The sequence below is a fragment of the Marmota flaviventris genome, chromosome 4 (genome assembly GCF_047511675.1).
Source record: "Marmota flaviventris isolate mMarFla1 chromosome 4, mMarFla1.hap1, whole genome shotgun sequence".
Classification (NCBI taxonomy): domain Eukaryota; kingdom Metazoa; phylum Chordata; class Mammalia; order Rodentia; family Sciuridae; genus Marmota; species Marmota flaviventris.
The window spans coordinates 38,723,062-38,749,490 of record NC_092501.1 but is presented as its reverse complement, the minus strand read 5'-3'; the positions used below and the strand labels follow the sequence as shown (position 1 = coordinate 38,749,490).

At 44.1% G+C, this 26,429-nt stretch overlaps 1 protein-coding gene across 1 annotated transcript in view; it reads right to left on the bottom strand.

Moving 5' to 3' along the window:
* Window positions 1-26,429, bottom strand: part of Grid1 (glutamate ionotropic receptor delta type subunit 1) — a 711,129-nt gene that overhangs the window by 271,934 nt on the left and 412,766 nt on the right. The window contains exon 5 of the mRNA XM_027939978.2: window positions 944-997. Coding sequence (XP_027795779.1) covers window positions 944-997 — 54 coding nt within the window. The remainder of the gene's footprint in view (window positions 1-943; window positions 998-26,429) is intronic.

The window sequence follows — 26,429 nt, the reverse complement described above, 5'->3', positions numbered from 1 at the left end:
CCCATTACCCTACTAGGGCCACAATAGTGAGATGGCTAGTCAAGAGGACATTTCCTATGCAACCACTTTAAATGGGTACATTGATCCTGCTCCCATTGCCTACACACACAAACACACTCACACAAGCACACTCATAAATGCCTATATACTCACATGTCTGTACAACTGGCACATACATTCACACCCTCAAACATATAAACTTACATGCACATACAACTCATACTCACATATACTCTCACATATATGCAACTCATACTCATACACTCACATGCAACTCACACGCATACATATTCACAGATACACGCTCACATGCATATACAACCCACACTCACACATATACACATAAATACATACTCATACAGGTATACACACTCACATGTACACTTACACCCATTTATACACAATTACTTACATTCACACTCACACATGTACATTTCCACATACACTTACTCAAACCTTTATCATACATGCATTCTTACACAGGTACACACTCATGCACATACATACTCTGGCTCACACTCAGGCACACTCATATTACCCTCCCACACCCTTAGCATCCTGCATGCAATATGGCCTCTCCCCTCCTAATTCCTTGTCCCACTCCCTGTGCATCCCAATTGCTAACCTGCTCTAATCTCTCCAGCCCCAGACCCTGACTGGCTGCCTCACCCTATCCCACACATCTAATGCCTCACACCACTTCTCTGACTTTTGACTTTCTCATGGACTCAGGTCTTAATTCTTTCCCTGGTCCCCACCTGGTATAGGTGAGCATCTTGGCAGGTCAAATCCAATTCTCTGACCTCTTGCCTTGACAGGACAAAGCCCAGGATTTATTCCAGCCCCTAAGTCAAAATTGGACATGAAAGGATTTCTCTGAGCTTTGCCAAGGGATAGGTGAATGTCAGTGCAGGCTGTGCCCTCACCATTCAGGGGCTCTTACCTCATTCACAAAGACCCAGTGGCTGTCCTTGGAAGCTAGGTTGGTCTCCACAGCCTGCAGAGAGAAAAAGAATGTACATGAACACAAGCAAGCCAGAAGCTGGCAGACACACAAGATTGTGGAGATGGGGTTTTATAAACATTGTTCTTGCAGAATTTTTTCCTTACAAAACATGCCATTCCCCTGGGGCCCACTCTGGCTGCCTTAGCCACAAGAGGCATCATCTGAACACAGACATCTGATTTCCTGCTGTTCTTCTGTACTCTCCTGCACCAGCCCTGAGCAAGATTAGAGGCTCTGGTTCCTGCAGGCTTCACAGGGCCACAGGCAGAGGCACAGCCTCCCTTCCCAAGAATGCCTGCAAACACCTTCCTGCAGGGGCTCTTCGGGAGGACTCTCATCATTGCCTGAGGCTACAGAATCAGAAAGCCAGAAGGTTGAATGTATGGCAGCTTGTTGGACTGTGCTGAGTGACACTGTGACACCCAGAAGACAGAAGCTCAGAGCTAGGGCTCAGAGCTTCCTTCACTTCATTAGGATCCACAGAACCTGCAGCTCTTTCTAGCTCCTGGGCAGTGGCCCCACCCCCATTACTCTCTGTTAGACTGCTTTGTTCTATTTTTATAGAAAAATATTTTTCTTATTGTCTGTCTCTGCTAGGTTGGGGGTTCCATAAGGTCCAAGTCCATGTATCTGAGGCACACCTGTGTCCCTAGAACTTTACCAGCATATAACAGGTGTTCAATTAATATAGTTGAATATATGATTAAAGGCCCAGGCAGACAGGGCCCAATTACTTATTTTGTTTCTCATGTTTATGAGCGTTTTTCCCCTCCTTGAATTGGAAAGCCAACAGACTGAAAGAATTAGAAGGAACTGATGGTTTTCAACCATGTCCTGTAAGAATACTCACAGTGAGCGTGTGCCAAATGCTCAGCAAGAGCACCCGGCACGGTGCCAGGCCATCTATGAACCTGGGAGAAAACTTTCTGATTATAATCACTATTCATTTATTTATGTATTTTCATAATATAATCGTTACCACTCCCGGTTGGAAAAATACAGAAAAATTTAAGTGTTCAAAGTCACCCATAAGGTCTCCCCATTTTTATGAAACATGCTAAGAAGTAAAAATTCCCCATTTATTCCTCCAGATTCATCCCTCCAGAGATTGTTTGAAGTGTCCCCCCTCCAGAAGCTTCTACAGTCAGGTCTGCAAGTACATGTCTACTTGCATATCAGACAGATATTTTTATTAAAATCACATCAAGAAATACACATCAAGTTACAATTCTCATTTTGGATTATTAATATAGCAAAAATACCTTTCCTTGTCAGTTCTTAGAGATCTGACTCTTTCTTAACAAATGAGGCATAGAGGTTTCAGAGCCTGCACCAGCAGCCCAGCCAGCATGTGGTCCAGTAAGGTCATAGGCCCTCATGGTGCTAAGGCTCACAGGCTGCCATCCCAAGGTTCTGTTAGGACCTCACTCCATGAGAATGGATGAGTTTGTTGGCAAGCACAGCAAGGTCATAAAGACAGAGCCTGTGGAGTATACACAGGTGAACTCTAGACCCCCAAGACCTTTATAGACAACATCCCAAAGGACACCAAGGGTGGGCACACAGCCTCTCCTGGGTCAGTCAAGACTAAAGGATGCAGACTCTACTCTCCATCCTGTGAATGAAAGGCTGCCAGACTCTATGAAGAAAAACTGGGGCATGAGACTGGAGTGGAAGGGAATGACCTCCACCCCTGTCATTCATTCATTCTGGTCATCTGTAAAATGTAGAAAACTCTTGCCCCCTCCTGTCTGCCAAGGTCGACAACATGATCTCAAGTTCTCCATCTCAGCAAGAGGCAGACTCAGAGACTGGCACTCCAGTCTCTCTTACACACCCCAAGCCTTCCCTAGGAAGCAGAGAAGGGAAGTTCCTTGGATGTTCCTGTCCTTTGTGAGGCTCAGCTTTGCTTCCCAACTTGCTCACATTTCAACGTGTATCCTGGGAGTCTCCTCTGGCTGTAGAAGCCTTCCTGTTCTCTTCATGAGCCTCACCTCACACTTCCCTGAGATAAATGAATCATTTCTAAAAATATCTAGGTGCTTCCTCTCCTACTTCAGAAGGAGGCTCAGGGTGCTCTGCAGGCACTTAATAGAAAGATGGTACAAGAGATGTCAAGGGTATCCATCCACTCCACAGGTCCATGTCCTGAGATGCATTCCACCCTATTTTACAAGCTTGGTAAGCCAGGCTATCTCCAGAGAAGCTGCAAGGACTCTGGATACCGTGGCTCAGAGAGGATCTCTCAGTTTAGTGGGAGAAGGGAGAGAAGCTCATGGTGGAGTCCTGGCTGCTCAGACCAGAGCCTCTTTCCTTTGAACACTCTGACTTCCATGGATGCCTTTAGAAGCCCTGGTGGGGAGGTAGAGAAGGGAGCAGTGGAGGCAGGGAGTCGGAACACTCTGAACGCGTTGTCTGGCCCCAGCTGGCCTCAGTTCCCAACACTTCAACCTTTTCTTCATGATCACAGGGAGACATTAGTGATTTGCATTATCAAATTGGCACACCATACAAAGCTGGGAGGATGTCATAATATCTCAGAAAGCTGGAAGGATGAACTGACTCTCAACAGATGTGGTTTAACAAGGCTGAACTCAAAGATTTACACTTGTTTTCAATAGCAGAGAGGCTACTGGGAAAATGAAATTGGAAAGCAAGGCCCTGGAGCAGAGACGAGAGAAAGGGAAGGCAGGGATGAGGGGGTTTGTTCTGCCCTTGGATGTTGATCTGAGTCATCTGACTTCATGGAAGACACTGCACACTGGAGCCCAGTTATGGAGTGGAACAATGTAAACCAATGACCAGTGAAAGTGACCAAAGATGCTAAGAGTCTGGGACAGTGTAGATTTCTTTAAACACTTGAAGAAAAATCATCATATGGAAGAGAAACTGAAGTTTCTGTTTGCAGCCTCTAAGAGTAGATTTACAACCAATGGTGCCAAAAAATCAGGGAGGCAGATCACCTCAATATGGGTGAGATCTTTAAACTTTCCAAATAGTTCAAGAGGAGGAGGATGACCAGGGACGAGGTACTGGCATGTGTAGCAAAGATTCTCAAATCTGGCTGAATGGAGGAATATCCTAGGTGGCTTCTACAAATACAGACCCTGGGGCCCACTGTTAAGCGATATGCCTGAGATCCTATGTTATTTCAGATCTCTGACCTGCCTCTTGGCTCTGGAGCTGAGATCCCTGCTCCAGAATGTGTAGTTCTGTGATCTGAAGGGGTGGTCACATCTGTGCAGGTGAGAGGGCTTCTACCTATTCCTGCAGGTGCCAGGTGCTACAGACAACTTGAACCAATTGCCAGGAGAGTCCAGGGAGCAGGAAGGAGCTCTGACAACCTTAACAAGTCTTCCCACCTGGTATCAGACTCCAGCACAGAAGATGTTGCAGAGAATTGATCAGAAAACCCCACAGGACAACTGACCAACTTCCCCGTCCTAATTTCCTTTGTTTCCTTACCAATTAAGCATCAACTAATTTGTTAAGCCTCTTTTCCCCACACAGAGATAAATAGCACTTGGCTGCAGCTTTTTTCCAGAGGGTATGACTCCTACAGAGTCTGGGATAAGTGGCAAAAAGGGGTGGCTACCTCCGATTGAGCAAGAACATGTCCACCTCCCTCTGCAATTACTGGAGAGCTGCCAGCTCTGAGGAGGGCCCTAACTGCTTGCTGCCCAGAGGGGAGCCTTCCCTCCCAGCAACACTGATTCCCCTTCTGTGTGGCATCCCTCCTCTTTCCCTCCCCAGCTATGTCTGCAGCAAAGGAAGGTGAGTCCTTTCATCCATAGAGCAAGCACAGCCTGGAGGAGTCTTAGCTGAGTACTCTGGGCTGACCAGCTTCCCCTCACCAAGGGCAGATTCTATGCCCCTATGGCATTTGTGTACCTACCGTGCCATGGTGCTCTGCCCACGTCTCCCTCACATCCGATAGGATATTTGATTAGACTCCCTGTGTGTTCACTCCCGAGTGCCAACACCCGAGATTCAGGTGCCAGAGCCCTGCTTGGCATTCACAGTGACTGGGAACTTACACCCTTAACCGAGGACTGAGGGTGCCACGGATACAGATCCCAGCTGGCTTGCTCCCTGATGGGGACTTTCTCCCTGTGTGATCTCAGCTATTTTCAGAATTTCTCTGCAGGATGGAGCCAAAATTACCTCACTTGGCTTCCCTCACTTCCCTGTTCCACGTCCCCACTCCCCTGCTGGCTGTCTTGTTTTAACTCCCCCTGGGAATGCTTCTTAATAAATCATTATCACATGAATCCTTCTCTCAAAGTTCACTTCTGGGATACCAACCTGAGATAAACACCTCCTGCCTCAGGTTATGGTGAGAATTAAATGAAATTACACATGAAGCTACCCTGCCCAGGAAGTTCACTATACATGACCAGTTAGCGCAAGGATCCTCCCCATTCCTTCCCCCTCATGTCTCCTGCCTCTCTTTCAAATATGCACTGTGCATAATTTCCTTCCTTCTTTTATTCAGAAGACAGGGCCTGCCATGTCCTGACAACTATCCTAAAACTTCCAGATACATCCCTGCCATCATGTCTTTTTGTCAAACAGTGACAAAAAGACAATGCACATAACCTTGCAAAGTGCTCAGTTCTGTCTCATCCATGACCTGAAAGACCTTTCAGGATAGCATGGTGCCTCTCCTCACCTCGGCCACAGTGACTATCAGCCATGAACCATGATAGGTGTCTGTAGACAAGAGTTGCACAACTAGACAAACTGAAGGCAGCTCCTGTATCCCATGGGTGAAGTAGGGGCACTGGCCTTCTGCTCAGGGAGGCCTGGTCACTCACCTTCAGCAGGTGGGGAGGCTGGCATCCCTCCTTGCAGTAAGGCTTCCTTACAGTAAGGCTTGCAGTAAGGCTTCTGCATGGAGCCAAGCTCCATGGCTATGGGACAATTAAGCAGCAGCAGGGCTGAAGGCCTGAGCAACTGCAGAAGCTCCATACAGACTCTGACCTAGGAAGTAGGTCTCAATAAGCCCAAAGGGATCGCTGCAGTGGCCCAAAGCTACAGCACAGGTGGCTCTGTTAAGGTGTTGCTGCTGAGTCCTACAAGGCCTTGCCAAACCATCAGGATCCATCTGTCTGACTCCTCTGGCCTGTCAAACACTGGCAAACTCAACACTTTGGAAGAGCTGAGGAGATGGGACTTCTAAAGGATCCAGCTGACTTCGAGCCTTTTTGACCAGAGGAGGTAGTAGCTGGTAATGGTGTTAACTGGCTCAAACTGGCCTGGGAAGGTGGATGCAGGTGGCCAGTAGAAGGAGGCACGGCACACAGAGGTGCAGCTGGATGTCTGTCTACACATGTGCCAACTTGGTCTGTTTTTGTTTTACTACTGAACTACATCTCTAGTCCTTTTCAATTTTTACTTTTGAGAGAGGGTTCCACCAAGTTGCCTCACTAAGTTGCTGAGGTTGGTTTTGAACTTGTGAACCTCCTGCCTCAGCCTCCCAAGTTACTGGGATGTACCCTTGTCCCCAGCCACACACTTGTCAAATTGTACGGACATACACATATGGACACCCACATTCCACCCTCTGGAGGGAAAAGAGTGCTGCCTTGGGTAGATGCCAGCTAAAGAAAGCCAAGGATGGCTCTTCTTCCATACCTGGAAAGTTGCATGTAAAGAGGAAGGTGTCCCCTTGTTCATGAGCAGCAGCCCGAGTCTGAACCTCTGGTACTTTCTCGTGCTGCCAAGGGCATAACAGTGCTGGAGTATACATGACATAGGATCCCAACATGACATCCTGCAGGCCCACTGAGAACCAGGGGACATTTGAATTCTGTTCTGGCCACCCTGATTCTACATTTGCCATGGAGAAGGAGATTTGGGCCAATTTCCAGCTCCTGGCTCCCTAACAGGCTCTGGAGCAGAAAGCAGCCCCCAAATGCTGCAGAAACGGCAGGTGCAGGGCATCTCGCCTGGACCAGGGCTGGGAAGGGTTCACAGCTGCCCCTTGATGGTATGGTGATGAGGATCGGTTCTAATACCCAAGAGTTTAAACGGAAGCAGGGCAGACAGGAGTGCTGAGCACACTGGAGGAAGCATCTCCAGCCTGGGCACCCTTCCCCTGGTCCTCAGCCTTTGGTGCAGGACCAAGTTTGAGCCAATTCCAAGGGCAAGAAGAGAAACTTCCAGGATGCTTCAGTACATCTCCTCTATGTCACAACCCTGCATACCCCATTTACTCCCATCAAACTAACTAATCAGGCAGTGCTTTCATCTTCACTTCACAGACAGGAAACTGAGACCTCGATCTAGACTCAGATCTTGCCAAAGTCCCCATGGCTAGTACTCGGCAGAGTACTTAGCAGAAACTGAATTCAAACCCAGATCCTATTGGCTCCTGTCTGTGTTCTTATCCCTTGGACATGGTGCTCCCCCAAAGGCCCAAACAACTGTCTAAGAAAAGCATATAAGCCTCCAGGGCTAGCCCTGGCCCCATGACAAAGGGAACAAAACAACCTTTTTTCGTATCTGAAAAGACACCATTAGGAGTAGTGGAATCTTCCTTCTCCAGGTTAACTTGTCCTCAAAAGCCTGAGACCATTATTCCACTTGTGTTCTTAAGAGTGAACGTGTTTCACTGTATCTTGGCCTACAGGACTAGTAAGTGGAGTGGAAAAAAACTCCACATGGAAGTCTTCCAGCACCATCGCTGAGGATTTATTTTACAAAGTGCAAATGCCACCAATTATTTATGTGTGCATTAATTGTTGGCCACTTATCTAGGCAACCCCCCCTCCAACACTGCAAGTCCTAGATAATGGAAGCTTGTCGGCAATTAGCATCTCTTTAAAACCCCAACTCTAACATTTGAGAACATTCCCCCCAAGGAGCCCAGAGCCTGGCACCTTCCCAAGGACAGATATGGAGCTAACTTTAAAGACCCACTGCTGCCTTTGCAACAACATGCTATTTAGAAACAATTCTCTCTGGGTAATGTCACCCCTCTAAAGCATGAGGGAATACAACGCCCCCATTTGCAAGGAAGGGGAGTAGCTGGTTGAAAGATGAGACATGATTTGCGGAGCGAATTTACAGAAAAAAGAAAAAAAAAATCAACAAAGCAGGCGCCAAGAGGCCCGAGTATCACAAGCTAAGGAAACCCACAAAGAGCAATTATCATGATCTATCTGGGCGGCTCTATGTTTCCTAGGGGCTTGCCTTCTTGGGCAAGAGGCCCACAATTCTGGCTCAGCTACTTCTGTTTATCCCAGCCTTGTCTCCAGAATGGCTTTGGGCCCTGCCCTCACTTGCGAAGGTGTCCAAAATTCTCCAAGATTCCTACCTCTGGCTCTGTCCTTACTCCTAGATGCCATTGAGGTATCTGGGACCCAAGCAGATCTTTTTTCCAGCATCTTCCTCTGGGCCTTTCCTAACCAAGAATGAGTCATCTGTTCCCACCTCACCCATCTTTCTGCTGGAGCATCCTTGATGCCCAGGAGCCCACCTATGGAAGGAACAGGAAAGCCACCACCTGGGCAAAGGGAAAGGTAGTTTGGCATGGGGCAGTGGGAGAATACCTAAGTATTATATAGCAATTGAATAAAAAGAAAGAAAGCATAATTGAATAAATACATGTAACGGTCTGATAGATCGGAACAATTTCTCGTCAATCATTAGAGCTCCCTGGTCTCCATCCTCACTGCTGCCCAAGTTTGAGATAAACAGCTAGTCCAAACTGTGCAGAGGACAGAACGGCAGCTCACAGCCTCCAGGGGAGGAAGATTCATTACAGATCATTTGTGGATCCTTCAGATGAAATAGAGACAGGTTCCAGGGCTGTGCAGGAAGTGCAATTTACTGTAATAAAAAGTGAGAATATGTTACATGTGGACAATTTATGAAGAAACGTTAATATCAGCAGAAAAATGAAATGGAGTCTGCTCGTAGGCACGATTTGTTTAATAAGATCAACTCAGAGAAGTGAAGCCAGGCAGTGCCAATGATATTGCCTGATGGACACTTGGATTTTAATCAATGATCTATAATTTTCCCACCACCTGGAGGGCACAGAAACCAAATAAGGCTGTCCATGTTCTCACTCCCCCAGATACTCAGGCTGTATCCTGAAGGGAGGTAATGTAAGCCTGGTTTTTCTATCTGATCTTATCTCACAGACAAATGAGCCAGGCATTCAGGCCCTTGGCCACCCAAATGCTGTCACACAATCCCTTTTGAGAACTGAAATCTACAGTAGAACAAATCACTTCTGAGCTTATTTATGCCCCAGTCTAGTGTGACAACAGTGGCCATCAGCCTCTGTTCATAGTGTAGGCTATGAACAATTGCAAGACTAAGTCTCCCCCAACAACCCAGGGCAGGAGATATGGACATGGGTGGCAGGTGGCTGCTTAGAGCCATTTTTCATACATCTACTGTTCAGCTCCAGCTTGAAATGATTTCCAGATACAAGAAAAGTCCAAAACTGATGGGAAATGTTTTCTTCTCCCTCCCACAGGTATTTTCATGCTCATATTAAAGCTTGAGAAGACTCTGCTTATATCCAAAGACCAACTCTGGGGACCCACGGTATCAGATGCTACAGATGAGGGTGTGGGGATCACTTGGGGCAGGAGAGTCCCTCCTGGCACTGCTGGGTCACATCACACCCCAGAGGCCTGCCCTCTTATATATGGGTGTCAGACCCACAGACCTAGACCCCTGGCAGAGACATCTGCTGGGAAAACAACCATACCACCTCATACTGCTCAATTAAAGCATCGGTCTCCAAGGTTAATACAGCGACCCCTTCAAATCATGCTCAATGTGATGCTGCACCCTGCTTCTGCACACGAACCTAATTCCTTTCCTCAACCCAAATTGTTTTTAAAAGATGGAAGCGTTTGAATTCTTTTTAAGGCAATAAAGTTGAAAGTAGCAATTCTTTACCAAGCTGATAAGAGCTTCTGGGTGTAATTTGTATTCTTTTTTATGAGCCTGACTTTTTGGAGAATGTAGTAGAAAGAAAAATATCTTCTTTTCAGTTCTGGAGACAAGAGCTTTTTCTTCCTCAGGGTGTTGGGGAGGAGTTCCCCAGCCCAGGAACTGTCAGGGAACAAGTCCTTGATGTGGGGCATGAGAAAGCCAGGGAGGACCCCCCACCATGAATTTAACAGGGGATGGGAGGGACAGAGGGGAACTAGAGCATAAACTGCTGACCACATAGGTGACCTTGGTGCTCACTGAAATTGACTGGGAGGTCACAGTGGGGATCTGAAGTCTTGGGAAATAAGGAGGACAGGATTTTCCAAATTCAGTGCATGTTGGGCAGGGGGGAAGCAATCTATTTTCTTTAGAGTCTACAATATAAATTGCTTTACAATCTTTAAGACAGCCTCTGTAAAATTGCCATGCAGTTGGGTCCCAGACTTCTGAGTGGCTTCTTTTTAGCCCAAAGCCCTGTGCCTTCCACCCCAGTAAAACTACTCCACATATAGCTCCTAGGGCAAATAGGGACAGAATCAGAAACCAGATAGGAATGTGCTCAGTCCTTAGGATGTCTCCCAGCACAAAGCACCTGAAGACCCCACCCACAGGACAGCAAGGCTTGGTGAGAGAACTGTGTGAATCTAGGACTTCCAAGAAAATAGCCCCGGTAAGCCAGGAGGTTTAGATTTGTAGGAAAGGTAATTGAGTCACGTATCCACGTGTTGCAAATGAGGATTTGGTTCTGAAATTATTAGATGAGGCAACAATCAATTATAAACAAAATCAGCTATGAAGATTGATTAACTTGTAGATGAAGTATGGTACAGAAAATCTAATTCATATAAACAACCTTGTATCCATTCCCCTGACCTTTATCAATCAGTGTCTGTCTACGGCTCTCAATTAGTTTCATTTTCATCCTTGAGTATATTGATTAAATCATCACCACTTGCATAGCCCTGTTCTAGCTGACCACTTTGGAACCTCGTCTTGCCTTGTGAGGGAAGACAGTGCTGGCAATGGGTACAGTGTTGGGCCCCATCATTTAATATCTACATCCTTGGGGGATGAAAGCAAATCAGCTTAGTGTGAGTGGTGCTGTCCCAAGGAATGTAGTGGTTTGGCAACAGTGAAGAAACTGTGATCTGAAATGGTGTTGAGGGATTGATTTCGCCCTTCTGCCATTCCCTGCTTGGCTCCCAGCCTTCATAGGTGCTGCAACTGGAGCAACTTGAATATGTCTGTAGACCAAGTCAGCCATTGCTGGGTCTTTAGCTATAGGATGGGGGACTCTCCAGGCTCAGTTCCTCTGCGTGCCCTGGACTGGTTCAGGGGATTTCCAGGCCTAGTTTGGGTCTCAATATATATTCCAAGATTTTCTAGGCACGTTCCCAAGGATGTGAGAAACACCAGTGGTTTTGCAGGAAGGAAAAGGGTAACCCCATAGGGGTCTGTAAGAGAGTGGTAGGATTCTGGCCACACAGGATCAGAATCCTTGACTCATAAAGGTACCAACATTCATGCACCAAAAACTCAATCCCCAATGCAACAGTGGTGAGAGATGAGACCTTTAAGAGGTGAGTAGGTTCAGGTCATCATCACAGGAGTGGGTTCCTGAGAGTTCCACCCCCTCTTATTCTCACTCTTGCCCTTCCATCTTCCACCATAGGGTGACATGGCACAAAGCCCTTTATTAGATGTCAGCAGCTTGATATTGAGCTTCCCAGCCTCCAGAACTGTGAGAAATAAGTTTCTTTTCTTTATAAATTACCCCGTCTGTGGTATTGTTATGGCAACACAAAATGGACTAAGATTGTCTAATCCAGACTGCATCCCTAGGGGTGACTTGACTGTGTCCACCCCTATCCAGCCTCCCGTGGTTTTATGGGTCTAGTTCCCCAGCATTCTGCCCACCCCTGTGCAATGCCCAGTATCATTTTAATAAATTCCTTTTATTTCATATTAACTCTGTTTTAAAACTTTTTACAAACAATAGGTAAAATAATACTTATTTTTAAAATCTGAATATCAAACACTGGTAAACCCAATGTGCTAAATAAGAACATAATCAAATGTTTTAAGAAGGAGAAAAAACTGAGTAATTTCAAAGCACAATGTGACAATTATAGACAATAGTTTGTAAACCTATTATTCTATACCAAATCATAATTTCAAAAAGGCAGTACTTTTAAAGGGCTTAATCTTTTTAAAGACCTTCTACTGATAAATGACAGTCCCTAGTCCTCCTGCCACCCCAGTCTTGCTCCCCAGAGGCAAACACTTATAACCCTTTTAGCTAGTCCTTTGTGATTTACTTCCATATTTCTGAATCATACTTAATCATGTTCATACTGCTATTCTTGGTTGATCTGTTTTAGACATTAGCATAATCTATTATCTTTCTGATATGGTAATGAGGATTTAAATCTCTCCTACAAATCCACACTTTATCTTTGCCTTCCCCAAATTTCCAATCTAGTTGCATCACAATTTTTAAATTAAATTTGCACCCCCTTGTTTACTGTAGCACTATTGATAATATTCAAGGTATGGAGTCAACCTAAGCATCCATCTAGAGATGAATGGATAAAAAAGTGGTGGTACATGTGGTACACATGGGATACTATTCAGTCTTAACAAAAAGAAGAAGAAGAAATCTTGCCATTTGTGACAACATAGATAAATGTGGAAAACATATTGAATGAAGTAAACCACACACAGAAAAACACACTGGATGATCTCATTCATATGTGGAAGCTAAAAAAGTTGATCCCATGGAACTGAATAGTAAATGTCAAATGGTAGGGACCAGAGATTGGGGAAATGGGGCAATGCTGGTCCACAGATACACAATGACATCAGATAGGATATTTTAAAAATTGTTTATCCAGCATAGACAAATGTAAAAATACAGAAAGTAGTTAAGTGATTTCCAGGGGCCAAGGAAGGGAGGGGCAGAGAATATAGGTGAGATGCAGAGAGAAATGAGGAATGGTTACTAATGTTTACAGAGTTCTCTTATCTGACAAAGATGTTTTAAAATTGATTGTAGTTATGACTGCACAACTCTGCGAACCACTGGAGGGTATACTTTATCCTTTTTATTTGTTCTTTTTAGATCTATGTGATGGTATACTTTAAATAGGTGAACAATATGATAAAGGAATCATGTCTCAATAAAAAAATAAAAAGTGTCGACTCTACAGTGATTATATTGTTCTCTACTCAGCCAAGTAGCGGATTATGATCATATTATTTCCTGCTCATACAACTTTTGCTTTTCTTGTGTAAACAGTTGCCTTGATTTGTATTTATTTACACAAGTTCTGTGATGTATTTTTCCAAATGCTAAATCATACACAATAGGCTTTCAGTGTCCTTCTTCCCTGGAGGCAGCCTATCACAGCCCTAGCTACCCTGCTCCTGGATAGATGGACCAGTTGACCTCTGACTTCAGGCCAGGGGCTATCCTGAGACTTCCCTTTCTGCTCTGCTGATTGGATTCTCAGTACTTGTTATTGCTTACACTTATTTACATACTATTTTTACTTTTTACTTTTTTTTCACTTCATTTTTTCTGAAACCCATCCTATAGCAGCTTCTTTAAATAACTGCATGGGGTATAAATTTTTGAGTCTTTGCATTTGCTTGTATAGATTTTTTTTTTTTGCAACCACATTTATAGTATCACTTAGCACAGAATATGTTAATATTAATTCTTCCACAGAAATAATTCTTCTCCAGTATCTTCTAGCATCAGTGTTACTAATGCCATTCTAATTCCTGTTGCTTTGATATCACCTGCCCTTCTCCCTCCCCTCCTCCTCTCCCACTACTAACCTCTTATCCTTTTTTCTGTCTTCCTTGTACCTGGTGACTTCATATGACCAGGCTTTTCATTTACTTTGGCTAAGAATTTAATGTTTGATAGGAATTTTTAGTCTGGAGACACATGTCCCTCTGAAGTGTTTTCTTATTTATTTCTTTGATATTTTCATTTTCTCTGTTTTTTTTTTCTGCTCTGTATTCAGAATTTCTATAAGGAGAATATAGAATTTCCTGAGTCCAGTCATGCATTTTTATCAAATTTTCCTTTCCATTATGTATACCTCTTGGCCTTTTTATTTCCTTCAACTTTATTTTCTAATACTTTGATTAGATTTTTTAATTTTCATTTACTTTTTTATCTTCAACTATTGCTTTGCACTCTCTATTCTTTTTCATAGCATTTTGTTTGTGTCTTGAAGGTACATTTTTTTAAAATCTTTTTAAGACTTTCAGTAATAGGGTTTTCGAAATTTTCACATTGGTCTTGGAATCCTTTTGTAAGTTTGTTGGTATTCTCTCTTTCATACATACATCTTCATACATACATCTTCCTCAAATACATATGATCCTTAGTTGTCCTCTCATACTTAAAGAGAGGCACTAAGAAGCTCACTGAAGGGCATGGAATGCAGTTTATGGTTCGGTAGGCTTAATCTGTTCCTGTTGCTATGACAAAATACCTGAAGCTGGGTGATCTATAAGTAAAAGAAGTTTGTTTAGCTCATAGCTCTGGAGATAAATGGGGCCATCATCCTGGAGAGAAACCCCTGACTGTGTCACAGCATGGTGATGGCATCATGATGAAAGCACACACAAAAGGAAGTGATCACACAGCAAGACAGGAGGCAAGAGAGATTGAGGAGCCAGACTTCCTCTTTAGTAGTATTCTCTCAGGAAATAACTATGGTCTCAAAAAACCTACATTAACCTTTTTCCAAGGATGATTCCTTCTGCAACCTAACAGCTTCACATTAGGCCCAACCTCAAAGTTTCTACCACCTCTAACATTGCTACCCTAAGGACCAAGCTCTCAACACACGATGCTTTGTGGGGCACGTTTCAGTCAGAGCCGCTTTTTTGACTCTGCCTTGGAAGACACCTCTCTCCTCCATGATATCAACTTAGAAGTCTTTTCTTTCAAATCACTTGGTTTCTCAATATCTTGCCTGGAGGGTATTGTGTTAATCAGTTTCCTGTCACTATAACAAATCCTTGAGATCCTCAACTCCTAAAGAGAAAAGGTTCACTTTAATTCACAGCTTCAGAGGGTTCATCCTATAACCAGTTGACCCCATGGCTTTGAGCAAGGCAGAACATCGGAGTGGTGGCATACGGCCAATCAAACCACTCACCCATGTCTAGGAAGCAACAGAAAGAAAGAGGAAGAGGAGGTGTCCCAAAGTCCCCTTCAAAGGCACATCTCCAGTGACCAAAAGACCTCCCACTAGACCTCACCTCTTAAAGGTCCTATCACATCCCAATAGTGCCATAGGCTGGGGACCAAGCCTTAGACACAGGGACCTTTAGGGGACACTATCCAGACCATTACAGGTTCACTGCAGCTTCCAGCACACTGGAAGAAGATCGGGGAAAGAAGCTAAATGTCCCCACTACTGCACATGCAAACCAGTGGCTTATCTTCCCCTGCTTCCTGCCACCTGCTTCACCCTACTTCTGGGGTCTCAGTGCCGAGGCCCTCAGATGTTTGCAAGTAGAACCAGCTAACTCCACAATAGAATCTTTATCATCAAACATTAAAGCTGCAACATCCTCACGTCTGCTCAATCAGTTACCCTTCCTCCATCCATTTTCTATTTCCCAAAATATAGCCCGATGGTCAACTACTGGTGTCTCTTCTGATCTGCTCTTTGACATTGTGGGTTATGACAATTTAACCCTTTACTGTCATTTTAGAATAGTCTGGGAAGAGAGGGGATAAACATGGACAACCAATCAGAACTGTCCAGTCATAAGTCAATAAAGCAAGAAGTCAAAAGTCAATAGATGCCCATTTGGCTTAGACTAACTAGAGCAGGCTTCTGCTGTTGGCAACGAGGAATGTTGACAGATACAGGTTGAGCATCCCTTATGAGAAATGCCTGAAATCAGAAGTGTTTCAGATTTCTGAGGTTTTGCACCAGGATTGTGTCAGGGCACAATTTGCACAGTTTGTGTCAGGGCTGGGCTCCCAAAAACATTGGATTTGGGAGCATTTCAGATTTGGAGTTTTCAGATACAAGGCAGCTGGAAGGGAGAGGTCAGGGATGAGTGTGGCCTGTACAGGCCTATGGGAGAGGGTGACTGAGCAGCAAAACTAGAAATAAAAAGACTATTGGTTTTCTGCACCATGCCCAGAAAACTAGCTGAGAACGCAAATTCCAAAAGGTCTCTTTCAGAGTCTATTTTCCCAAGATTGAAGAAGGTAGAACAATCCATCTAGCCTTTGGAATGAGGCAGGGACACTGTTCTCATCCACAGACGTGGTGTGTTCTTTGGAATCCAGCGGCGGAACAGGCACAATTTCCTACAGAATTCTTGATCAAGCCCACGGGTGCATTTTGGGCTGAAGCCTGTTTATGTTTATCACTCCTAGGGGGAAAGATGTCAGATTCTTATCCAACAGCTTCTTTCACCAGCCCATTTCAATGAACATACATCAGGCAACCCAGGGTAAGAAGAAGGGAGGATTCATCAGTAACCTTAAGACTGATGTTCGATCACTCAGATGTGCATGAGGGTTAGGGATTTATAATAGTCGGTTCAAAGAAATAGTTCAAACACTCTGGCTCACTTTGATCAACACATCCTTCTAGAAGGATGAATGATTTAAACATCTACAGAACAGGGGATCTGGGCTGCTAATATAAACACCTCAGTGAGGGTGAGTTCAGAGGCAACAGAGAAGTCACAGATGATGTCTCTTTCCTCGGTCAGACAGGGTTCCATTCAGGGAAGTAGGGTGAAGGGGGAGCAGTGGTAGCTGTAGAAAAGGGTGAGTGTCCAGAGGGGCTTGTGACAGGAGGAGAGCAAGAAGACTGGGTGAATAGGAAAGTCTTCATAGAAGTGCTGGGCTGAAAGAAGAAGGAAGTTTGGATATATTTTTAAAAATAGGTCATTAAAATCCTGTGAAGGCAAGAAAGAGCAAAGAGTTCTCCTATGTTCAAAAATAACAATAAGTATACAAATTACTGACTGAGTCCAATGCACCCACAACATGGTGCAAAACAAGGATTGGAAGATCCCAAGCTGCAGAAACTGGAAATACAAAGATAAGCATCTCATCAAAGTGACATTCCCCCAAGCCAGGAAGTCAGAGCCTGGCTATGCTCTGAGTCTAGCCTCATTTATTGCCTCTGGTACAAAATCGCATGATCTCAACAAAACCACTTCACACATAAAGCTTTACATAAGTCAGGTGAGAAATCCTTCATTTCCCCCCCTAATCTCCTTTTTCTAAAAATACTTGCATGTCTTTCAGAGCAGAAAAGGCAATTAGTATAAACAGGGCAGCAGGAAGCCCACCCTGGCTGGGATATGCACAGGCAGTCCACCTGCTGCGGGAGGCCAGGAGCAGGCTAGTAAGCACTGATCCCTGCCACAAGTCAGGCCTGGGGGCCTTGGTTGGGATAAAGCCATCTTGGAACTTAAAGGCTTTCCTGGCTATTCTCACTTAGATAGGACAGGTTTTTTTTGTTTTGGTTTGGGGTTTTGTTTGTCTTTTGTTTGTTTGTTTGGCAATACTGGGGATTGGACCCACATGCTAGGCAAATGCTCTACCACAGAGCTACATGCTGAGCCACCAGCAAAGATGAACTCTACAGTGAGTTCATTCACATCACAGAGAACAAGGCTGGTGTAGCCTTCAGATGAGAACGCTGAGTGTGGGCTATGTTTGGTTCTGATTAAGTACCCTATATATATTACCTCACTGAACTGTCAACATGCCCACCCCATCAGGCAGCACCGTGACCCATATTATTAGAAATGAAGTAGCTGAGCTGGACATGCTTGTTTATCCACTCAAGGCCATATAGTAAAGAGGAGGCTGGGCCAGGCAAGAATCCCAAGTCGGCTGATGACCAAAGACCCCCTCCATTACTACCCAAAGGCAAGGAGACAAGCCATTGAAGACTGGGAAAGCTCAGAGATGGAGGACCCCATATATCCTTCCACAAGCCCATCCCAGTATGGAGGTCAGGGAGTTCTAAGAAGGATGCCTGGGATTCCCCCACCTCCAGATAGAGGTGGCCTGGAAAGCCAATGAGCACACAGCATTGGCCAATCCTCCACATACCTGAGAACATGGACAAGCAGCTACTCTGAGTACCCAACAAGTGACTGGGTGCCAGAGCCAGTTTAGACCACAGATGGGTCCATCTGCCCACCAGCCCTGGCAGAAGAGCTGTCAAGACACTGAAGACACCAATCATGATGGCCAATTACACAGTGATTTCCATGCAGCAGGCACTACACCAAGAGTGTTCCATACATTAATTCCCTTACTCCCTTTAACAATCCCATAAGGTAGGTGCTATTGCTAGCCCCATCTTACAAATGAGCAATTGGAGGCCCTGAGTGATTCTTTCCCTTGTCCAAAGTAGCAGAGCTAATCCGTGGTAAAGGCCCAACTTTGAAGCTGGCAATCTGGTACCAAGCCCAGACTCTGAACCCCCACATATTACCTTGCCTTATACATAGAACAACTCTAGTCTGGGCATGCCTAAAACATACCCATGAAGGCCTACTACATGCCTTAGCCAGTGTGTGAGCAGGGAATATGAACATAACTCGGATCATGCTTACCTTTGGGGATCGATTGTCTTCATTGTAGACATATAGATATAATGAGGAGGGCAGGTGGGCACAGGGCACTGCACAAGCACAGAGTAGGGTAGCTAACATGACCTCAAAGAGTCAGGGATAGAGGATATTGGAACTACATCTTAAAAATTAAGTGGAAACTAACCAGCAAGATACCCTAAGAAACACCAAAATTTAATTCTTCTAGAGCTTTTAAACTCTGCCTTTTGCCAAGTCAAATCCCTAGGAAGCTCCAAGTCTGGATGATATCATTTCAGCTTTCCACAGGAAAAAAAAAATTTTTTTTGCACTGAACTAGAATATCACATTGTTTATGCCTTTGGCTTTCATCCAGGGCTGGTATAAGAAGCAGCCATATGAATCACATTTGCATTGTTTGTAAAACTGCAAGCAAAGACACTATCCATTATGTGTTCTATGTCCCTTATCTAAAAACTCATGTGATAAATGTCTTACAAAGCACAAAGCTAAAAAGATTAAAAAAAATAGAAGCCTGTCTCCAAATACACGGGTATTTTTTGTAGTAAGCATGAAGTGCTGTCCATACTGCCCAGTTCTGCTTGTTACCTCACCTACCAGGAAGCTCAGAGCTGAGATCAACATTAAAGGTTTCTCTTAGTCTGTGTTTTCTGGCAAAAAGGATTCTTTTAGCCTTGGTTATTTGTGACCTTGTTTTAATGAAGTTTCAGGTTTATACCTTTTTTGTAAATTGAATTCCAATTATCAATACTCTTGAGACACAATGCGGCTATGGAGAACAATTAAGTGGGCTTGTTTGGAGCTCAAAGCCTACTCTGCTCCCTAGCTCATTGATATCTCCCCTTTATTTATTCTCTTCAAACCTTGAGTATTTCTTTGCATTCAGAAGGGACAGGTGTGGATCTGCAGTCAAATACCAGGTCTGAGGGTCAAAGTCAGGGCCATCTATGCCAAGGTGTCTCCTCTAGCATACTGCTGTCCCTCACACCTCTCCAGGAATAACCATGCCATTCTAGGACTCCAGGACAGCTCTAAAGACATGTTTATAAGTACTGCAAGCACCAGGGCTGGCTGGTGAGGGACATGTGAGATAATTCTGATAACCAGGGGTGTGGACCACCTTCAGAATGTAAGTGTAGATGTCCCCAAATGCACCAGATCCCATCTGGATAAAAACAATGCATTTTCTCATTCCCAAAATAATTTCTGCAATGAAGCATGACAAAGATGTCATACAGCAAGGGCTTAATAAAGATTTTCTCTCCATTTCTCCCTTTGAGACTCAGTGTCAATGAGATGAGGATTATGTTCACCTTATGGCAGTGTCTAACACAAACCCCCACCCTTATGAGATACTCCATAGATAACTGGTGCTTGGAATGCAATGTAAACTCAATAAACATCACCGGAAACAAACAGATCTGAAGAGATGACATGAGACATACCTGAGTCTCAAAATTACTCCCCCTTTTACTCAGATGGGTTAAGACAACACAGCCTCTTTATTTCCCAGAATTTTCTTCACAAGCCTCTATTCACAACCCTTGGGTGCCAGAGAAACAAAGGTATATCAATGCACTTTGTCTGGGTCACTTAGGGTTTAATTAGTCTCTCTTGGTGGATGCTTAGTCTTCTAGATATCCCTCCACCCCATTCCCACTCCTTCTCCCAGTAGTGTGAATGCGGGTGGGGGGGGAGGCACAGGTTTGATGACCTAAAGGTTACATGGAGGACACTCAGAGCTGATTATTGTCCTCTGGTCCAGACTGTCCACTCTGGTCCTGTCCCACTTGCTCTGGTCTCACCAGCAGAGTTGGTGGTTGGCTTCCTCACTGGGTCAGAACAGGGAGACCCTTGCCTGGTTCACTTGGCTCCCATGATCCTCAGACCCCCTCTCTTGAACTTCTGCTTTATTCTCCCTTGGACTGAAGCTTGCCCAGTCTTCCCCATGGTCTCTGTAGGAAGGACAGTTCTTCCTTTTCCATGGTGGGTTCTGGACACAGCTTTCTTCTTTCTACTTTCGCAAGAGGCATTGTAAATGTTCCGAACTCTCACTGATTTTATCTACTTCCTGTCTTGGGCCTAGAAAGACAGATGGGTAAACAGACCAGAGGCACAAGTGGGTTCTTGGTTCTTATATATACATCCCTCAACAAACTATTCTTCACCTATCTGCCTCCCAACATCTAGAATTAAGTTAGGCACAGAACAAGGACTAGAGAGGTCTGTTAAATTGAACTGAGCTGCACTGAATTAAAAACAATTGAAACTGCTCAATTTGGATATGGATCACTTTTTATTTTATTTTCAAGTTTGTGTTTAAAAAAATGGAAAAGTTGGACCTTTTGGAAACTAATTTTTCAAACCTATTCAAGAGAAGTACTTGACTCTTGCTTGAGAGAAAAAGCTGACTTCAAATATTTTAATTGAGTTATTTTGACGTGCAATTAAAAGATATTTGGTTTAAAAACAGTGAGCTTTAAAACGACATTAGTAAAATCTCTTCTGGCACTTAGCTTAAAGGCCAGTTAATATGCTAGTTTTAATTTACATTTTTTTTTCAAATCAATGGGGTTTGATTTTATAAAGTGAAGCAATGCCTTGATTTCTAGAAGTGGCCATTACCCGACTTTACTGATACAAATCCACCCCAGATATGGAGAGCAGCTTCCAAGAGATTCCACAAGCTCACAACCCTGGGCCATCTCACTCAACCTCTCACACAGACTCTCCTCTCTTAGTGGGACCAGTGGTTCTCAAACCTGCACATCTGATTCACGGGTCCAGGCCTAGACCAGCATTACTCCCTCCAGAAAAGAGCAGTGATACTAGAGATAGAGACAGCTTATGAGCACAAGGCATGAAAACTGCTCAATCCAACAGTAAAAATCACAGTCAAAATGTAGAGCCATCTGGGGTCATTTGCTTCAGGGAGAAAATGTAGCACCCCCTGATTGGCCTCTGTGGGCATCAGGAAACCAAACTTATAGTCAACATTCTGACCTCTGTTCACAAGTAAAGGATTACTTTTCTTTCTATCCAGAAAAGCAGCTATGGTGCCCCGCCCCACCTCCTCTCAGTCTCCTGCACTGGGTCAGTCCTGTGGCTGACCTGACTATGTTACCAGGGCCCATTGCTCTCAGGTGTCTCCTCTACCAAACTTTCAGATTTGGGATAATAGAAGCTGAGTCTAACTACTTTTTCTAACCTCCTCCTCTAGCCCAGTGGTTCTCAACTAGAACAATTTTGCCTCTCCAGGGAGCACTTGGCAATGTCTGGAAACATCTTTCATTTTCAGAACTTGGGAGTGGGGGTGCAGACTGGCATCTTCTGGCATCTACTGGGTAGAGAGGTTAAAGGATGTTCCTAAACATCCTACAACACACGGAACAGCACCCCCTACAAAGACTTATCCAGCCCAAAATATCCAGGTCATAAAGCTCTGAGCTTACCTAAAGCTGACACAGAGGTGATACTAATAATTTTTTTCAGGAGTGGGGGTATGGGGATTGAACTCAGAAGCGCTCAACCACTGAGCCACATCCCCAGCCCTTTTTTTATGTTTATTTAGAGGCAGGGTCTCACTGAGTTGCTTAGGACTTCACTAAGTTGCTAAGTCTGGCTTTGAACTCGTGATCCTTCTGCCTTAGCCTCCTAGGCCACTTGGGATTACAGGCATGTAATACCATATCCAGCATGACACTAAATATTGATAAAGAATTTTCTTATTCCCATTCTTATTATTCATCATCCAGATAAGACCAATATAATCAATCAATATCTAGACTCTTCATGCCAGATTTTTTAGTTACCGAGTCTCAATTTGTCCAGCTTTGGAACTTGTATTCTATAAAGCCACCAACTAACAGAGTTCCTTCAGGACATCTGAATACCTCCATCCCAATGAAGGAGGTATGTTATCCCAAAGATGTTGCCAGAGGGAATCCAGATGGGAGAGCTGGGCTTCCTAGGACCACCCAGCTAAACAATGAAAGGAACTCTCAGGATGCATTGATCTATAAGACCCAATACTGAAAGAGAGGTTTGGCCACACCAGTTCCCTTCATTGGTTCACAGCAATTAAAAATGCTCATCTGGGGCTAAAGTCCACATTTCCTCTTGCTCTGACTCTCAGTCCAACAATTCTCTGACTTTCAGTTTATATGTTCCAAAAGTATAAATAGCAACAATGAAGGAAGTCAGTACTTAATGTATGCTAGGCAATGCGCTCACAATTTTCTATGGCTTACTCCTTTAATTCTCACAGCAACCCCATGAGGTAGTTTATGTTACGATGTCTGTTGTACAAATGAGAAAAACAAGGCTCTGAGACTCATAATATTCCATGATACAACACAGCCAGGATGTGACCTCAGGGATAGTGAGCAACCATGCTGAAAATGCACAAAGGCTCTCCAATGCTAACCAGAGGCCCAATTAACAGCTCAGTCCTCTGTGGGACCACAACAGACGGAAACAGGCCAGAAACCCATTTTTCCAACTCCCAGCTAGGCAATAACAGTCCCTTAACCTTTGACTCCAAAAACTTCAAAAAATTAAAACTTGCTTATGCCAGCAATAAAAATCTCTCATATTCAACCCCCCCAAAAAAAGTCATAGGAAAGCACATTAAATAAAATCCCCTTTCAAAGTTGGTTTCCTCAAGGGCCGTGGGTGTAGCTCAGTGGTGAGCTCTTGCTGAGCATGGTTCAACCCCCCACCCCAGTACACCAACAAAAAGTGGGTTTCCTTAAAAAAAATAATAATCCAGTAAATTTGAGCATAGGAGCTCAAATCTTCCGAAGACTGATTATTTTTAAAATGGACTTTGACAGTCAGCTTCCTAGAAAACTGTCCTGCTAAATGGCTGCCCCTGAGGCTGACCTTCTACAGATGACTCATTGCTGAGTCCCAGTTTCACCTGTTCTGCAGGACCATCTCTCTGCCATCCTACCTGAACTGCCTCAGGGTCCCCCGAAAGCTGTCACCTGAGTCAACAACTAGATCAAGGTCAAGTCTATGCCCTCTCACTCCTCCTTACCCAAGTAGGTCTCATTGAACTTCATGCTGCAGATGGTTTTTCTTCTTTCTTCTTTGTTTGTGGAAAAGATGACACCTTTATCAGTTCTTCATTGATACTGAACAAGTTACCACAAGTGTACTGACTCAAAAACACTAACTTACAACTGCTGTTCTGTAGGCCAAAAGTATGGAATGAGTGTCCCTGGGCTAAAACCAAGGTGTGGGCAGGGCCTTATTCCTCTCTGAGGACTCTAGGAGACAGCACATTTCCTTGGCCTTTCCAACTTAGAGAAGCCGCTCATACTCCTGGCCTGTGGCCTCTTCATAGTCCTTCAGAACCAGCAACACTGCACCTCCCTGTTCCTTTCCCAGTCATCATGTCACCCTCTGACTCTCGTTTTCTGCCTCCCCCCCCCCCTCCACTGTCTAGAATGCCTGTGATTACACTGGGTCCACCAAGAAAATCCAGGGTGACCTCCCTATCGTGAAGCCTCTTTATCAGCAACCTTCATTCCACCTACGACCTAATGCTTCTTTGCCAGTTAAGTAACATTCACAGGTTCAAGGGACATTCTGCCTATCATGCCTCTTGGATGGGGGGACAACTATCAGACAAAGCACCGTGGCAATCTCTTGAAAAAAAAAAAATATGCATGCCTTTCCATGAGTCTCACTCTCTCTAGTTTTACTCAGTCTCTGCCATTCCCAGGTCTTCCTCCAACCCTCTGTCTTCTTTTACCTCAGTTACCCTGTTACTGCTTCCACAATGAGTCACTGGATTAGTGGCTTTAGATTTAAAGGGGACATTGGGAGAACTCTGCCTGTCTGAACTGTTTAAATCTGGTCATCTGTGGAGGTTCCGTTATACTCCTAAGTCACCTGAATAAAAAGGTTGTGGATCCAAGATAATGATGTGGCACTGGAAGGGTGGGAAACACAGAGGGGACAGAGCCAGAACCATGGGAAGGAGAAGAGACCAAAGTGGAGGCTCAAGATGGCAAGGGAAGAGCTCCAGAAACAGAAGCTCAATCAGCAAAAGCTTCCTCAGAAGGGTTGTGAGAAACTAAGGCTGAGCACCCAGGGGTTAAATCCTCAATAGTGAGTGAGACTTTCTCTACGTGGGGAAGGTGAGACCTATGATGTTTATTCATTTATTCTTCCAACCTTGGGAAGACTGGTCTTCATAATCAGGGTGATACAAGTTCAAATCTCAAGTGCACTGTGTGCCAGCTGGGTGTCCTTGGGTAAGTTGCTTGACCTTTCTGATCCTCACTTTCTCAATGTATTTAGAAATTACAGTGTATACTTCAGAGCATGTACCTTTAAAGTGTTCCCGAATAATATTTAGTAGCACGGGGAAATGCTCATTAGCAGCCTTAAAAGAAAAAATAATGGGTGATGATGACAAACAGAAACAATGTAATTCTGATTTTATAAAAAGAACCCATCTACTTTGAGTATATGCACATCTACATACTTTGCATAAATATGCACATACATGAAATAAAATAAAAATATTAATGATGGTTATTTCTATAGAGTGGGAATTGGGATGATTTGATTTTTTAAATGTACTTTTCATGTTTTCTAAACTGCCTACAATGAACATGACATATTTTGAAATATTTTTCTAGATTTGCATTTTTATTGCAAAAGTGATCCATGTTCAATGTAGGAAATTAAAGTTTGTTACCACCGGGAACAGCTTGTTATGAATCCTCCCAGATGTTTTTCTATGCCTGTCTAGATATACATGTAGAGGGCATGAATTTCACAAGCCACAAATTCAGGTAATGGGCAAAGGAGGGCATCTTTAGTTTTCTGCAACTGCTGAAATTTGTTTCTATTCCTGAGTCTTCATTCCCCCTAGTAGCAGAAACTTACATTTTAAGCAATGGAGAGTGTGTTCAAGCAAATGAGAATTTTCTCAAAGTTTTCCCTCAACTATCATTCAAATATGGTTTACATCCAACTCATGCACTGAAAGCCTCATCTCCCCAGGGTGGCAATGTTAAGGGGTGGTGGGACCTTTAAGAGGCGGAGCCTAATGCAAGGAAGGTAGGTCATTGGAGATACTGCCCTTGAGAGAATTAATGTTGGTCCCGTACAGTGAGTGAGTTACCCACAAGAGGGAGTTGTTATAAAAGAATGAGTCTGACTCCTGAATTCTTCTCTGGTTTCCTGTCTCATTGTGTGATCTCTCCCTCTCTCACAGGCTTCTGCTATTGTGATACCATCTGCCATGAGGCCTTCACCAAAGGCTGAACCAATGGATCTTGAATTTACAACCTCTAAGACTTTGAATTAAATAAACTTGTTTTCTTTATAAAATACTCAATCTCAGGAGTTTTATTATAGCAACAACAAAAAATGATCTAATACATTTACTCCTTCCTTCTCCTTCCTGGAATTGCACTTTATCCTAGGGAGCTTACATGGTACTGCTATGTGTGTAGGGTATGTGAGGGGTCCATGGAGCTAGCTTATCATCTGTCAATGCTAGCTTTGATGGAAGGTATGCTTTGTTTATACTCGATTCTAATCAATAGACTTTGACAAATCCAAGTGTCCTAAACCATAGGTCTCAGATAGTCAGAAATATGAGTCAGAGACCCTACATGACCCCTGTGACGGTGACTGTCTTTTCCAGCATCCCTGAGGCAGACAGCTTCAGCTTCAGAATACAAATTGGCAGGGTGGGATGGACACATGTCCAGGAAGAAAAAGCCTTTCCAAGGAAGTGTGAGAAAGCATCCCGGAGTATTCCATAGGCTCCCTTGAAAAGCCAAGGACAAGCAGCTTGATGTTC